The sequence below is a fragment of the Trachemys scripta genome, chromosome 14 (genome assembly GCF_013100865.1).
Source record: "Trachemys scripta elegans isolate TJP31775 chromosome 14, CAS_Tse_1.0, whole genome shotgun sequence".
NCBI classification, from domain to species: domain Eukaryota; kingdom Metazoa; phylum Chordata; order Testudines; family Emydidae; genus Trachemys; species Trachemys scripta.
In genome coordinates, this window is record NC_048311.1 from 4,433,031 (window position 1) to 4,449,445 (window position 16,415).

Below are 16,415 nucleotides of genomic sequence, written 5' to 3' on the forward strand. Positions count from 1 at the left end.
TTTGTAATCTGTCCTAGTTTCCATTTTTTATATGACTCCTTTTTATTTTTTAGATCATGCAAGATCTTGTGGTTAAGCCAAGGTGGTCTTTTGCCACATTTTCTATCTTTCCTAACCAGCGGAATAGCTTGCTTTTGGGCCCTTAATAGTGTCCCTTTGAAAAACTGCCAACTCTCCTCAGTTGTTTTTCCCCTCAGTCTCGATTCCCATGGGACCTTATCTATCAGCTCTCTGAGCTTACCAAAATCCGCCTTCCTGAAATCCATTGTCACTATTTTGCTGTACTCCCTTCTACCCTTCCTTAGAATTGCAAACTCTAGGATTTCATGATCACTTTCACCCAAGCTGCCTTCTACTTTCAAATTCTCAACGAGTTCCTCCCTATTTGTTAAAATCAAGTCTAGAACAGCTTCCCCCCAGTAGCTTTTTCAACCTTCTGAAATAAAAAGTTGTCTGCAATGCAGTCCAAGAATTTGTTGGATAGTCTGTGCCCCGCTGTGTTATTTTCCCAACATATATTTGGATAGTTGAAGTCCCCCATCACCACCAAATCTTAGGCTTTGGATGATTTTGTTAGTTGTTTAAAAAAAGCCTCATCCATCTCTTCCACCTGGTTAGGTGGCCTATAGTAGACTCCTAGCATGACATCACCCTTGTTTTTTATCCCTTTTAGCCTAACCCAGAGACTCTCAACACTTCCATCTCCTATGTCCATCTCCACCTCAGTCCAAGTGTGTACATTTTTAATATCTAAAGCAACACCTCCTCCCTTTTTCCCCTGTCTATCCTTCCTGAGCAAGCTGTACCCATCCACACCAACATTCCAATCATGTGTATTATTCCACCAAGTTTCAGTAATGCCAACAATGTCATAGTTGTATTTATTTATTAGCACTTCCAGTTCTTCCTGCTTATTACCCTTACTTCTCTCATTTGTATATAGGCATCTAAGATACTGGTTCAATCTTGCCTCCCAGTTTTGCCCTGACCTTCCTTTCTCTCTGCCATGATAGCCCACACTCCCTCTTGTTTCCGACCCATCTCCCAGGTCTCCATGTTCCCCACTTACCTGTGGGCTTTGCTCACCTGTCGCTGTCGAACCTAGTTTAAAGCCCTCCTCACTCGGTTAGCCAGTCTGTGTCCAAATAGGGGTCTTTCCCCTCCTTGAAAGGTGAATGCCATCTCTGCCTAGCAGTCCTTCCTCGAATAGCATGACACCCCACAGGCCCTTTGCCTGATAATCAGACATGAACAGGGCTCTTTCCCCTGTCCTAGGGTGTCCTGCAGGTGTCTTCCTGCTCCCTGAAGCTCTCCTTAGCTGAGAGACTTGCTGGCCAGGCTTTTATGAGGACAAGGAGATCTTTAAGCCGTCACCTGATCCATGGCCTCAGCATCAGCTGATTAGTCACAGGGTGGGGCTGGGCCCAACTCCCCTTAGAAGACCAGATACCCTGTGACACTTAGTCTCTCCCATCTTCACACTTTCCATCCGCAACCCCAGTTCCCTGTCTACCTATTTCCCCTTCTGCCTTCCATCTCTAAGCTCAGTGAATGCTCTGTCTACAATTGCTGTCTGGAGTTCCTCTCCTCCAATTCCATCCTAGACCCGCTCCAGTCCAGCTTCTGTCCCCTGCACTCCCCTGAAATCACTCTCGCCAAAGTCTCTAATGACCTTCTTGGCCAGATCCTATGGCTTCTGTGTGATCCTCATCTTCTTTGTGCTAGCTTCATGCTCCTCCTCCTGACATCATTGACCAGACCATTCATCTCCATTAAATCCTTGGCTTTCACAGCTCCCTCCTAGTTCTTCTCCTGCCTTTCTAATCACTTCTTCAGTGTCTGTTTTGTTGGATTGGTCTCTTCCTGTCTCCCTCTTTCAGAGAACATTCCCACCCCCAGAGCCCAGTGCTTGGCCCCCTGCTCTCCTCTGTTACCAGATTTGCCCGTTACTTTGGGGTATGCTCATTTATTAGGGTTACTCTTTGGGGAGGGGGGAGATTTCTGTAATTCTATCAATGTACTGCATGTGTCAATATGGAGCTCTATTTCTCCCTAATGCAAGTCCCCCCCACCCCCATGGAACTATCCTGCAGGGCCTAGGTTCCCCAGGGATGGGCTCCTCCAGCCCCAGAACCAGATGAATACACACACACACACATATACATTAACAGAGCAAGTCTGAGCAGACTGGGTCAATCAGCACTTTCAAGCTGACCCCTTGTATGTCCCTGGACTCAGTGGGCTGGGTCAAGCAGCACTTCCAAGCTGCCATCCTTGTATGTCACAGGTTCGGCATGTCCCTATCCCCTTTCACATCACAATTGTACTGGTAGTAACCCACTTGATGAGCAAACCCCACAGTATTTTTGGGCGCTACAGGGATCTTTAGCTTAGGTAAAATAAGCATTGCTGCAGAGTAAATGGGAAGCTAAAAACACAAAAGAGTAAAGTTCAAAGAGAGAGAGAGAGAAAATCAGCTTAACCATAAAAATTATTTATTGAATAATAGTGATAACTTCACAAGAAGAGCCTAAACCCACATAACAGTTACATTATTAAAGGTTAATACCTGAGGTATAAAGGAAAACAGAGAGAGAGAGAGAAAGAAGAGGATCTCACCGCTCCCTGAAGCTTGAACTGGTTGGGGTTCCCAGGTGATGGTGGTAGCTCAGGGTCCTGAGTGCTGGAGACAGGCAGAGCCCCCAGCACGATCAGTCAGGAGATGGAGTCTCAGTGGAACTGATGCAGAGTTTGGGTCCATGCATCAGAACACTTACTTGGGCATAGATAGGGCTTTTTGTAGAGAAATGCAATGGTTGAAGGGAGAACACTAGATTTGTTTATGGGTAAACTGATGACTCAAGGGTTTTCTTTAGGCTAGACAATAGGAGCTGATCACTCTTGGCTATGGGTGATGTTTTCTTCCAGGGAGCTCACAATGCAATTAGGCTGCATCAGTATTTTGGATATCAATCAAGGATTCATTACAAGAATTGGTCTGATAATTGCTGAGCTGGGTGTGTGCAGGCATAGCTTCATTAACATCTGGAGCAGAGATCCCCCATGATGCAATGCTTCCCTGCTTTTCTTGTCCCAGAGTTCAGTACGGTTCCCTGTTGTCCATTATGTATGCTAATGGAGATGTATCCCTGTCCCATCTTTCATGCAGATGAGGCAAGGGGAATTGTCTCTGTTCTCCATTCTGTATGCTAATGGAGATGTCTTAATCTTGTCACCCTTGTCAGGAGGGGCCTAAGTGTGTCTCCCAACGCTCTTCACTGTTCTCTGCAAGCCTTTTCTCTGATCGGTTTTGATTCAAGCAGAGACTGGTGTGTGTGTGTGGGAGGGGTTTTCATGAGTAGATACTGTGCCCTGGTTCCCCAAGAACACAGAGCTGACTGGTATCAAGTCCCCCCATTGATGGGGTGCTTGCGCTGAGCGAGTATTCCCATCACATCCTTACTCTGTGGTACCGGGTCTGATCTTCCATCCATTGCAGCAACCACATCAGTTGTTGTATCCAACAAACCAGCAGAACCAGACCAATTGCTAGTATAATTTGGAAACCAATGATCACCACAATGGGGTGAAGCATGAGATTCAAAATACCTGTTGCACTGGAGCTCCACCAAGCAAAGTCTCCCACCAGGAGTGATGGCCTGTGTTTTTAACTGTGGCTGCAAGCCTAGAAATCTCCTGGTTGTGGTGTTGAATCTTGAGTTTGCCATTCTCCCCCAAAGTTCTGAGCCTTTGCAGCTCAGCTTGTAAAGAGGGATGAGTTAATAGTCCCTTAATGGCAGTGAGACCCATTCCCAGTGAAATGGAGGAAACATCCTTGTAGAGCTTAGGATAGGCATTTAACTGTTGTAAAGTCCATATAGGCACAGTAAACTTAATATTACAACTAACAATGGTGGTTACATTATAGAAACAGCAGTTAATGTAAGGCACCATGGGTTGGATCCAATGTCCATTAATTAGTACAATATTACATCTTGTCCTTACACACACACATGCTTTACCAGCATAGACAATAACAGACCCCTCTTCCTGGATAACATCGAAGGAACAGTGAGACTTATTCCCAGGTACCCATTCATCCCAACCCTTATGGCTAGTTCCAATCAAGGGAGCACATACAGGTGCTATGTGAGGGATATTCATGCCCTCTAAGTGGATTTGAACCTCCTTCAGAGAAGTCTGAGGTTGAAAAAACAAATGTTCTTGTTGATCCAATTTCAACACATGGGGTCCTGAAATTGGGGCTCTTAAACGTCGGAGGGGAGCAAGGTTTCTGATCAGAGCGTTGAAATTTAAAATTGTTTTTTTGTTGTTGGCCCAGTTCCACTCTGTACAAACCGGGCTCATGAAATCCCTCCGAAATGGCAATATGCCCATAGAATTTAAACCAAATTGTTGGCATGAGCCCTTTAATTGAATTACTCAGTCTGGGGGACCTTGCTGAATCAAGTCATGTCCAGCTAAAGTCCAGTTCAGCGGTTCCCAGTTTATGAGGAACCGTGTGATATTCTTGCCTGCTGGAGTGATCAGAGACAGCTGCAGTTCCTCTCCAGGTAACAGAGGTGTCTGAGTTCCAATAACAATGATGACACGTAGATGCATGGTTGTTCCCCAAACAGCGGAGGAAACCAGGGTTACCCTGCACCTTCTGCCACCCAGGAGGCTGTCACTGACTGTGTTTGATGGTTTATGTCCCATTTGAGACCACAACGGCTTACAGAAGAATGGGATGGAGTCTGGGGTGGTCTGAGTTTCATAACAAAACTTGATTGACTCTCCGGTGGCACTCTGCGTGCAATTAGCAACTCTTTCCCAAGGGCAACCCGAAGAGTTGCCAACAGCATAGAACTGGTAGTGATGCTGCAGGGCGAGGGCGTTGCTCCCATTTCCATAGAATCCATGCAAGTGGCACAGCAATTTTACTTCCTGGGCTCCAGCTGGCAAGCACCTCCAGAGGTTCAGAAGGATCACAGGTACAGCATAGAGCCTGGACAGCATTAGACTCCATACACTTGTGAACAGCAGGGTGCTGGTGCATCAGTGGGATGTCATGGCTCATGTTCAGGACCTGTGAGGGGGCCGAGAAGAGAGAACAAATTCCCACACTCCCCCTGTATATACTGGGAGAATCTGGGACAAATATTATAGGGTAAATATGAAGTAGTGACCTATGTGAGGGTAGCCATAATAAGTCAAGGGCCTTTCTGGGCTTTTCCTGTCTCAACATCAGGGTAGGCACTGACCAGCCCACTTGATGTGTATTTTCCAATGTCCCAAAGCCATTCCTTCTTGCTGGCCAAGAAGGGCTAACAGGATGGAGAAGACACTTACGATATTCCTTGCGGGTCAGGTGGTTTACCCTTCCACTCTTTGAGCTGTGAAGAATGAAACCATTTCTGCCAAAGTTTCCCACTTTTCCCATACAGGATTTCTACCTGACAAACACTGGGGCTAGCCCAATTCACAATAGAACAGCAGCCATCCCAGGTGTGTGTAAAGAGCTGCTTAGCAGTGACAGAGGCAGTGTTGGCTTTAGTAGGGATGACTTCCACCCTGGATCTTTCTAAAACAAAGTCTGTGGATTTATACACAGTTAAGAAACTTTGGCAGCTAGAAACTGAACCAAATTTCTCAGCACCTACACTGTTACTTGCTACAGGCAATGATTCATTCTGAGCTAACTCAATCAACTCACTTCCACACCCTTCAGTTGCAGCAAAAAAAGCTAGTATGATGGTTTATTCCTTCAGGAGCACTTTTAGGCAACAGTTCATTGTCCCCAGAAATTTTGTCCTTTCCCTTTCTAGCTAGGGGTTGCTCTACAGAAACATCTTCCTGTGCATCTTTCTGGGTTTCAGTTGGGTCCAGAACGACTTCTGAGACAACTGACATATTCTCAATGAGCATAAGCAGAGAGGCACATTCTGTCTGCTCCTCAGACAGAAGATTGGGACAAACTCTCCCCCAGCAGATAAACTGCTATTCTTAACATTCACAAAGTTTGGAATTTCCTCCCCTTTGTTCCCAGACAAATGTTTGGAGATTGGGGTAGCTCCCTCCATGGGCAAGTCATTACCCCCAACAGACACAGGCTTAGGAACACTTCCTTCATGAGTTTTAGTTGAGTCCAGAACGAAATCTGGCACAACTGACAAATCCTCAGGCAGCATAAACTGGTGGTGCATACTTGGCCAGCTTTGCCTGGCGGGGGGGAAGTGGCTCTGTGCACTGCTGACCCATTCCTCCCCCACCTGCCCCAGTCTGGAGCCCGGTCACGCTAACGCAGGGAAGCTCCCTCTCCCAGTGCTTCGCTCACTCCACCCCTGCCGCTCCCATTGGCTGGGAATCGGGGCCAATGGGAGCTGTGGGGGGCGATGCCTGCAGGTCTCCTCCCTTCCCCCGCACCAAGCCAGAGTACCAGGTAATTGCCCTGTATGCCAGCCCCCTCCTACACTCTCCCTTCCTCCCAGACCCCCCACCCCCACCCCAGCCTGCTTCAGCACCCTACCTCCCTCCCAAACCCTGCCCTCCCACCCCCCATCCTGATCCTGCACCCTCCCTCCCAGACCCCCCAGACCCAGCCCACTCCCTGGCAGTCCCCTCCCACACACTGAACCCCTCATTTTTGGCCCAACCCCAGAGCCTAGGGGGGCCCACAAAATCAACTAGCCCTGGGCCTCCAGAAGAGTTAATCCAGCCCTGGCTGTGGGGCCTGGCCCTAAGTGTGTGTGTACAGGACCTAGCGCCGTGGGGCCCAGCCTGAGTGTGTGCATACAGGACCTAGCGCCGTGGGGCCCTGCCCTGAATGTGTGTGTACAGGATATAGCGCCGTGGGGCCCTGCCCTGAATGTGTGTGTACAGGACCTAGCGCCGTGGGGCCTTGCCCTGAATGTGTGCATACAGGACCTAGCGCAGTGAGGCCCAGCTCTGAGTGTCACCTCTAAATTCAACTGGAATGCAAATAACAATGTGGAGACTGGCTATGGGATATGCAGGTATGACATCGGGTGGGGCTTAAAGGTATGATTGCCAACCCTCCAGGATTGGCCTGGAGTCTCCAGGAATTAAAGATTAATCTTTAATTAAAGATTATGTCATGTGATGACATCTCCAGGAATACATCCAACCAAAATTGGCAATCCTACTTAAAGGTGTGTGTGTTTGTGCAGAGGTCAAGGGATGAAGAGGGGCAGGTGGGGAGGGTTTCGGGGAGCAATATGGGAGGGACAGAGAGTAGTGATGTGGAGCCAGGAAGCCCTGCTCTGGTCCAGGTTTACCTCTGCAGTGTCTGAGGTGTATAACATAGTACATGTAACAGCTGGGGCAGGACAGGTTGGGTCCCTGCCTCCATAAGAGGCCAGCTCCTGTGCTGTGCTCTGCTTAGCATCTTATGGACAAATCTAGCAAAACATTCGTATCAGCAGTGAGGGAGACATTGTTTTTCGCTTGACTATTTCTCATTAAGTTTTGAGACTCAATGTTAACTCAGGATGTCTTTTACTTTCCAGGGGAATACGAGGCAGTGAAAGGTATGTGTGTTTTTACTAGTTTTGATTATGCTTTAAATTGGAAAAGGAACACTCAGAGCCGTGTGTTCAAAGAAATGGTAGTGTAAAAAATTAATGTGTTACCGTTACAGGTAATGTACATGACAATGGGAAATCCAGATATTACCCAGAAATAATGGATGGAAAATTTGTGGCATTGAAATATGAATATTAACTACAGTTGCCAATGGCACAATACCATACACCCTTGCCCCACCCTCTGCCCCACCCTCTTCCCCTAGGCCCTGTGCTTTCTCTGAGGCCCCACCCCCACTCACTCCATCTCCCCTCCCTCCGTCGCGCGCTCTCCCCCACCCTCACTCATTTTCACTGAGCTGGGGCAAGGGTGCAGGAGGGGGTGAAGGCTCCAGCTGGGGGTGTGGGCTCTGGGGTGGGGCCAGGGATGAGGGGTTTGGGGTGCAGGAGGGGGTCCGAGCTGTAGCCGAGGGTTTTGAAGTGTGGAAGTGGGTTCAAGGCTGGAGCAGGGGTTTGGGGTGTGGGAAGGGGTGTGGGCTCCAGGAGGGAGTTTGGGTGCTGGTGGGAGCTCAGGTCTGGGGCAGAGGTTTGGGGTGTGGGCTCTGGAAGGGAGTTAGGATGCAGGAGAGGGTTCCAACCTGGGGCTGGGCGTTGGGGTGCTGGAGAGGGTTTGGGGTGCAGGCTCCAACCCGGTGGCGCTTACCTCAGGCAGCTCCCAGTCAGTGGGGCTCCCTGCCTGCCCTGACTCTTCGTATCTCCTGGAAACAGCCAGCATGTCCAGCTCCTAGGTGCAGGGTCGGCCAGGTGCCTCAGCACCCACAGGCACTGCCCCCGCAGCTCAAATTGGCCCTGGTTCCCGGCCAATGGGAGCCGTGGAGCCACCACTCAGGGCAGGGGCAGTGCGCAGAGCTTCCCTGATCGCCCCTGTGCCTAGGGGGCACAGGGACATGCTGGCTGCTTCAAGGAGTCACATGGACAGGCAGGGAGCCTGCCTTAGCCCTGCTGCACTGCTGACTGGCCTTTTAACGGCAGTACTGACTAGAGCCGCCAGGGTCCCTTTTCGACCAGGTGTTCCAGGCAAAAACCGGACACCTGGCAACCCTAATATTAATAGTTTTATTTTTCACATTAACCCTTGGAAATACAGTCTTAAACACAAACAAACACACTTCCCTTACTGACACCAGAGACATCCTGTAATGAGAACAATCATTAGTTTACATGAATAGGGCCCACCCTGTGAACTCTCCATGGATGTACTCCCACACACATAGGTTTCCTTGGAGCAGGATTTCCACGCACCACACAAAGCAGCTGTAGGATCAGACACATGCGTCTGATCACACTGAAGCTGGCAGGAGCTGTAGGAGCTCAGCACCCCTTGGGGTCACCAGCATCACCCCAATGATGGAGACACTTCTGAAGGAAGAGTTCTTTGAGTTGCAGGCCCAGGTTCTCTGCAGGGCCAGGACTTGCTTGAGGTGGGGCGTGGGCAGGGCGGGAGCTGGTTATGACTCCCTGGTTCTCAGGCTACCCCAGGGGCTGCTCTGATTCACTCCAGCTGGCTGTGGTCCCTGAGAATTGGTGATGTGCCCTGCCCTGCCCCAGCACACACCCCCAAGCCCCTCAGTCCCAGCCCTGACATGCCCCCTACACCGGGATGAGGCAGGCAATTGGCACAGGAGCAAGTTACGCTGTTTTACCCCAGCTGGGCTCTCCCTATGCCAGGGGAATTCTCTGATGTCCAGGGCCTGGTCCCAGCCTGTCTGCGCCATCCCTGCACACAGTGACTGGAGCAGGGAGGGAACCAGGACCTTTATCTGCCCCCCTGATTCACATGAGTGATCCCCACAGGTGCAGCCCCACTGATTTCTGCGGGGAGGTTTTGCGGGACCAGGTGCGATAAAGGAGAAGCCCTAACTACTGATTAGGAGCCCAATCCTGCTGTCCTTACTCAGGCAAAATTCCCACGGAGGCCAATGTAATGTGGGTTTAGAACTGAGCACTTTTGTTACTGAGAATCTCTCCTATTGATTCATTTATGTTCTTTTTTCCCTTTTGTCTCCTCTCATTCCCATGGACTCTCTGGCAGAACTGGGTAAGCTCCGTGTCATTTGTTTTTCACAGTGTGTGACTTGCTGAGTCTGCATTTCGTTTGTGTAAATTCTCATGTCTGATTATTTCAGGACTTGCCAGAGCCCGAGGATACGCAGGTAACTAACGCTGATACTGCCACAGTCACTCTCAGACCCATTCCCCTAGGATACTCGGTCCCTGCTCAGTCCTCTTACAGCTCTCACAGCACCTAAGGGGTCCGGCAAAATGTCATTGTCCATGTGAAAGTAAGAGAGAGAGAGAGAGAGAGAATACCCAGCCCTCCCACACACACACACCCTGCTGTGAGGGAGAAGCTGGTGTCACAGGCAATTGTTGAACTACTCTCTGTGGCTATGTTATGGCCTCTAGTCAATTATTTATTTATTTCACTGCTCACCATTTTTTGGCAGAAACATCCAGCCGATGCGCTTATCCAACCCTGCTGGATGCAGTGGCAGAGCGTGGATGGAGGGCAGAGGGGCAGCTGGTGGCTCTAGAAGGGTTGCTGGGGTGGGGAACAAGGAATTTAAGCTTCCTCTCCCCACACTGAGGGCTTGTGGCGTGGGGAATTCATGGGGAAGAGCCCAGCATGGCTAGTGTGGAATTGCTGTTCTGCACCATAATAGTGAGGGTGTGAATTTAAAGCTATTCCGCACTAACTCCCCGTGTGGACACTATTATTCTGCACTCAGTCTGCAGCAGGGGGTGAGGGCACTCAGTTCCAATGTGCATTAACCCAAAGCAGACAAGGGCACTCTTAGCATGGAATCAGAGTGTCCGCACAGGCAGGCAGTGCTGACTAGCTGTTCTGTACTAGCCACTCAGGGCTTTTCCCTGTGTAGACAAACCCTTAAAGTTACTTCCAAGGAAAAGAGGAGAAGCATCCCTTCCCCTCCTCTCTCCTAGACCACAAGCCCTGACTGTCCCTTGCTCGGTTGTCCACACTCCAACTTCCCCCATGACAACTCCACACCCCAGGTGCAGGCTTCAACAGGAACATCTTCAGCACCTGGGAAATCTGAGGGCAGCATAAAACAAACAGAATTTCTTATTGAGTTAAAGGCTGGATTCTGCCACACTGGCGCAATGGGACTTGAGAGGTTGCCCAGCGTGAGGCAGGCTGGCACAATCTGACCCTAAACACACTGATATCATTTGCAGTGCAGGACGGCCTGGAGTTTCCAGCCACGCTCAGGGCCCTGGTGCAGGGAGCTGTAAAACACAGAACAGACCGTCCCTGCCCCAAAGAGCTTCCAGTCTGAATAGACTAGACGGACACAGGGTGGGGGAAGGAAGGATGATATTCATGGGTGGCAAGTGATCCTCCCCTTCGGGGAAGCTAGCCACGCGGCCCAGCCCCTTCTGCCCAAGGCCCCGCCTCCCCAACCCCCGTCTGCTGGAGCCCCAAATGTCCACTCCCCCCGTCAACCAGCGCCCTGAATGCACCCCCTTCCCCAGCAGCCAGAAGAGCCCTGGCCAAACTGTCCTGAGCCACTGGCTGGCACCAGCACTGTACCACCCCCAGTGCCGGCCCCCAGTGCCAGGTCGCCGGCTGGCCTCAGCACCGCCCCCAGCGCCATGCCGTTATCCTCCGGCCAACGGCAAAGCTGAGCACCCGCCGGCTTGGCAATGGCTTGGGGGAGAGCGCGGAACATGGGTGGGGCCAGAGCCTGGCTTATTTTACCCACCACCCATGACGATTATTCCCATTTCACAGCTGGGGAACTGAAAAACAGAGACTCAGTGACTTGTCTAAGGTCACATGGGCAGCCTGTGGTGAAGCTGGGCCTAGATCTGCTGGGTCCTAGGATAGCACTTTAACCATGAAGGGAGTTTGTTCTGGGTATAAGGGGAGCTGGTGGGAGAAGGGAACAAAATGAGCATGAGGATGAGTGGGGCTGGTAGTGAAGGAGCAGCAGGGGGTGAGGGGTGAGCAGGGCAGAGCCTGGGAGGGGAGGACAAGGAGTGGAGCCAGCGAAGGGGATGGCAGTGGGTGTGAGGCATCCAGGGTGGTGAGGAGGAGGAGTTGGGTGGCAATGATCAGAACAGAATTGCAGGGCAAGGCAAGAGTCAGGAAGGCCAGATGCTCTTTCCAGGCACCAACCTAGGCTCTGGTTCATTTCATCCCTGCTCCCCTCTGCTCCCCTCCCCATTCGCTGCCCCCAGCCCTGTGCAGTCTGTGTCCACTGGGCCTGGTCACAGATGGATCTGGGCCATTTCTTGCCCCCAGCCTGTAGGGATCCCGAGCTTCCGATCATCACCCCCTTCTCACACCTCCCTTCCACACTTCCTCCCTGCCAACACCCCGCCTCAGTTTACCTTCTTCACATTCCTTACATTACTCCACACCATCCAAAAGGTCTGAGACAAAAGTCCCCTGCTGAGGTCTGTTTTCAGTCCACATAAACCCCAAAATAAAATCTTTTCCTTTGCTCTGCTCCAGCCCTGACTCTCACTCCAGCTCCTCACGCTCATTGAGTCAGGAGTCCCTCAGCCCCCCCATTCCCAGAGCCGGGCTTGGTTCTGTCTTCCTTATGGAAGGAGCCCCTCTCTCTGGGGGCATCCCCTCCAGGCTCCTTGCTCTGTGAGCTCTCCTGGGATCCCTTCTCCTCAGCAACTTCCTGTCTCTAGGCTCCCTTCAGCTGAGCCTTGGTAACCCATTATCAGGATCATTAGCTGTTTGGCTGCCAAGCAGCCACCTAGAGATTTAATTACTTCCAGATGGGGCTGGGTTGGCTGGTTCTCCCTTACAGGAGACTGTCATAGGTAGGCTGAGCCCTGAATCCTCTTAAAGGGTCGCCCCCCGTGACATCCCTTCCCCCCACAAAGCCAACCTGTACCCAAAGGAAAGCTTGACCATGGCTCACACTTGGTTATTGTCTGCACCCAGAGGGGTACTTCCTGCCCTGCTGCCACAAGGAAATCTGCAAGGTCGTTGGCCATAATTTTATTCTCGTCACTGAAGTATAAAGAGACCAGGAGTTGTGTCCCCAATGTTCTATGTAGATCATGTGACAGGCAAAATCCTCCATAGTCTAGAGCGTGGCGTAGTTCAGAACTTGTACCCCCTGTAAGGGCATGTCTACACTGCAAACTTAAGTCAACCTATGTTAGGTCACCTTACAGCCACAGCAGTAATTACTGGGGTGGCTGTTGTCCCCACTGTCCTCCTTTTCTCAGCTGTGCCCAGCTCCCTGCCAGGAGCCCAGCTGCTCGACCGGGAGCTTGGGCAGCCACCCAGGCTTCTCGCCTCTTAGCAGAGAGCCAGGATGGAGGGCAGCCGGGCTTCAGCTGGAGCCCACCATGGGATGGGACTTTCTTGTTCTTTTTTTATTTTATCTGCTAAACCTACCCCCTTCCCATTAGCATTCACTATGTTAGGCATTCCTTCAGACTTCTCAGTGAAGACCAAAACAAAGAAGTCATTAAGCATCTCTGCCATTTCCCAGTTTCCTGTAACTGTTTCTCCCTCTTCACTGAGCAGTGGGCCTACCCTGTCTTTGGTCTTCCTCTTGCTTCTAATGTATTGATCAATAGTCTTCTTGTTTCCCTTTATTCCTGTAGCTAGTTTGAGCTCATTTTGTGCCTTTGCCTTTCTAATCTTGCCCCTGCATTCCTGTGTTCTTTGCCTATATTCATCCTTTGTAATCTGTCCTAGTTTCCATTTTTTATATGACTCCTTTTTATTTTTTAGATCATGCAAGATCTCGTGGTTAAGCCAAGGTGGTCTTTTGCCACATTTTCTATCTTTCCTAACCAGTGGAATAGCTTGCTTTTGGGCCCTTAATAGTGTTCCTTTGAAAAACTGCCAACTCTCCTCAGTTGTTTTTCCCCTCAGTCTCGATTCCCATGGGACCTTACCTATCAGCTCTCTGAGCTTACCAAAATCCGCCTTCCTGAAATCCATTGTCACTATTTTGCTGTACTCCCTTCTACCCTTCCTTAGAATTGCAAACTCTATGATTTCATGATCACTTTCATCCAAGCTGCCTTCTACTTTCAAATTCTCAACGAGTTCCTCCCTATTTATTAAAATCAAGTCTAGAACAGCTTCCCCCCAGTAGCTTTTTCAACCTTCTGAAATAAAAAGTTGTCTGCAATGCAGTCCAAGAATTTGTTGGATTGTCTGTGCCCCGCTGTGTTATTTTCGAAGAATCGAAGAGAATACCACCTGCACTCCAAACTCCTTCACCTGTACTCCCAGAGCCCTGTAGTCACTCTTGATCCACTCAGTGTCACACCTCGCAGTATCATTTTTGCCCACATGGATGAGTAGCATGGGGTAGTAGTCAGAGGGCTGGATAATACTCGACAATGCCTCTGTAACATTTCGGATACGGGCCCCCAGCAGGCAGCATACCTTCTGAGATGAAATGTCAGGGCAACAGATGGGCGCCTCCGTCCCCCTCAGCAGAGAGTCTCCGACCACCACTACCCTACGTTTCTTATTTGCAGTGGTGGCAGCAGACCTCCCAGCCTTAGGGGTATGAGGCTTCTCCTCCTTTACTGTAGGGGGTGATTCCTTCTCTCATGTATCAAGAAGAGCATAACGGTTACCTAGTAGTTCGGAGCAGGTGTGGAGCACTGCCTGCTGCCAGAAGTAACCAGCTGCCAGTGTCCAACCTGAGCCATCTGCTCCTCCACCAATGGTGTATCAGCAGTCCTGTGTACTGGGACAGCTATCTCAGCTGTCTCCACATGGACACTGTCCAGGAATTGCTTGTGGATTTGGATGCTCCTCAACCTAGCCACCTCCTCCTGAAGCTCTCACACCTGCTGCCTGAGAGATTCCACCAGCAGGCACCTTTCACATTGGATGGTCCCCCCAGCCTGGATATCAGTAAATGGAAATTGCAAGTTACAGTCTCTGCAAAACCACACCAGGATCTGGGTAGAAGCATCCATGCTCAGGCGCTCTGTCTGGCTACAGGCGCAGGTGGAGGAGACAGAAGCAGTGCTGGCACAGGTGTTGCGGGTCTTCCTAACCATTGTAAGCTCCCTCTGTCAAACTCCCTCGCAAACTCTCCTGTCTGCAGCCCCCTGTCCGCTGAAAGGGTTGTTTAAGCAAGAAGTTTTGAATGTAGTTGGTTTATAGGTTTTAAGGGGAATAAAGGGAAAACAGATAGAACCAGAAAGGGACCCTCGCCCCCTTCCCTCTCCCCTTCCCAACTCCCTTGCAAAACTCGCTGTTGGCAGCCCCTGTTCGCAAAAGTTGTTCTGCACTGTATCCAGGAGCTGCTATTGGTGTTGATCTGTAACTCAGAAGAGCAAAAAATGGATCTTTCTGCGGTAGGATATTCTTGGCTGTCTGTACAGTTCTTTCAGCTTCTCCACTCACTTGTGAGTAATATAGGCTGCTAGTAATATGAGGAAGACCATATTTTATTTGGATTAATTAAATTCTGCTGCAGTGAATTGTGGTCCATGCTCTGTCACAAGTTCTTCTGGAACCCTGAAATGAGCAAAAGTGCACTTCAGTTGCTCAGTAACACTGTGGTATGTTACGTCATTCAAGTACACTATTTCTATATACCTGGAAAAATCATCCGCAACTACCAAGTAATGATGTCCCCTGAATTCACATAAATCTGCAGCGAGTCTCTTCCAAGGTCTCTTTCATTCAGACTAGCTCCTTCTTTGCATCATTAATTACTACTGGCCATATCTTTTTTCCTGCAGCAAAAGAGCTCTGGGAGACCACTTTGGATCCTCCTCCACCCACATGTCTGTATATAATGTTATCAGCTGGAAAAGCACCTTCCTGCTCCTCCCCTGGGGGGACGTCTTTTCCTTTAGGATGGACTTCTTTATAGCCCAGCTCCGGTTCAGGCTTTTTGTTGGATGTAGGGTGACCAGATGTCCTGATTTTATAGGGACAGTCCCAATATTGGGGCTTTTTCTTATATAGATGCCTATTCCCCCCACCCCCATCCCAATTTTTTACATTTGCTATCTGGTCACCCTACTTGGATGTGTGTTTTTATGTTATTAACATGGTTGCTTTTCCCTTTAGCAATCGGAATCCCCACCTCAGACAGCCCATCTTCCACCCGATGGTCCTGTACTGCTGCACCCACCACAGCACTGACCTTGTCTCCAGCCGGCTGGCATAGCTCACTGCCCAGCTGCTCTGTTTTCTGGAGAGGACTTGTCTTCGCTCTCTGGCATAATTTTATCTCTTTCCACAAGGCCTCTGGGCTCTCCTGCTTCGTATGCATCTCAGAACTGGTCTTCTTTCCACACTCGATCTTAAGCTGATTCTGGAGCTTCGTCAACTCCTTCTGCAACAACAAACACTGCTGTTCCCTGGTTACCTTCCAGCACTGAGATGGGCCAGCTCCTTCTCCTGCTGGATGGCTTGGGCTGAGATCCAGTCCTTTGAGCAGCACATCTCCTCTAGCTCCTGCCAGGGCTCCGCCTTTGGGCTTGCAGGGTGTTCAGCTTTTCTTCTAGCTCTCTACAGTCCATTAATGGGTGGGTTTGCTGGGTAGCTGTAGAGGACACGGCCACTAGTGCAGCTTCCCTTCTAGCCAGCACCTCCATATGTGTCTGTCGACATCCACCTCTTCGGTGGGTGATCAACTTGTTCCCCTAAAAACCTCCAAGGGTACCCATGGCATCACTCCCCTCCCCTGAGTAAATTCAGCCTCCTGGTGATTTACTGATGGTCTCTCTCTTATCACACACACCAGAGCCCTCAGCCTGCACCTCTGCCCTCTCCTGAGCCCTCAGCTTTAGTCTTTCTAGTTCTTTAACTTGTTTCAGAATCTGTTC

General features: G+C 50.1%; 1 protein-coding gene across 1 annotated transcript in view; it reads left to right on the top strand.

Annotated features, from left to right (window-relative positions):
- LOC117887197 (butyrophilin subfamily 2 member A1-like) overlaps positions 1-7,695 on the top strand; it is a 305,733-nt gene extending 298,038 nt beyond the window's left edge. Inside the window, exon 9 of the mRNA XM_034789547.1 lies at positions 7,530-7,695. Coding sequence (XP_034645438.1) covers positions 7,530-7,636 — 107 coding nt within the window. The 3' untranslated portion in view covers positions 7,637-7,695. The remainder of the gene's footprint in view (positions 1-7,529) is intronic.
- The last annotated feature ends 8,720 nt before the right edge of the window (positions 7,696-16,415 follow it).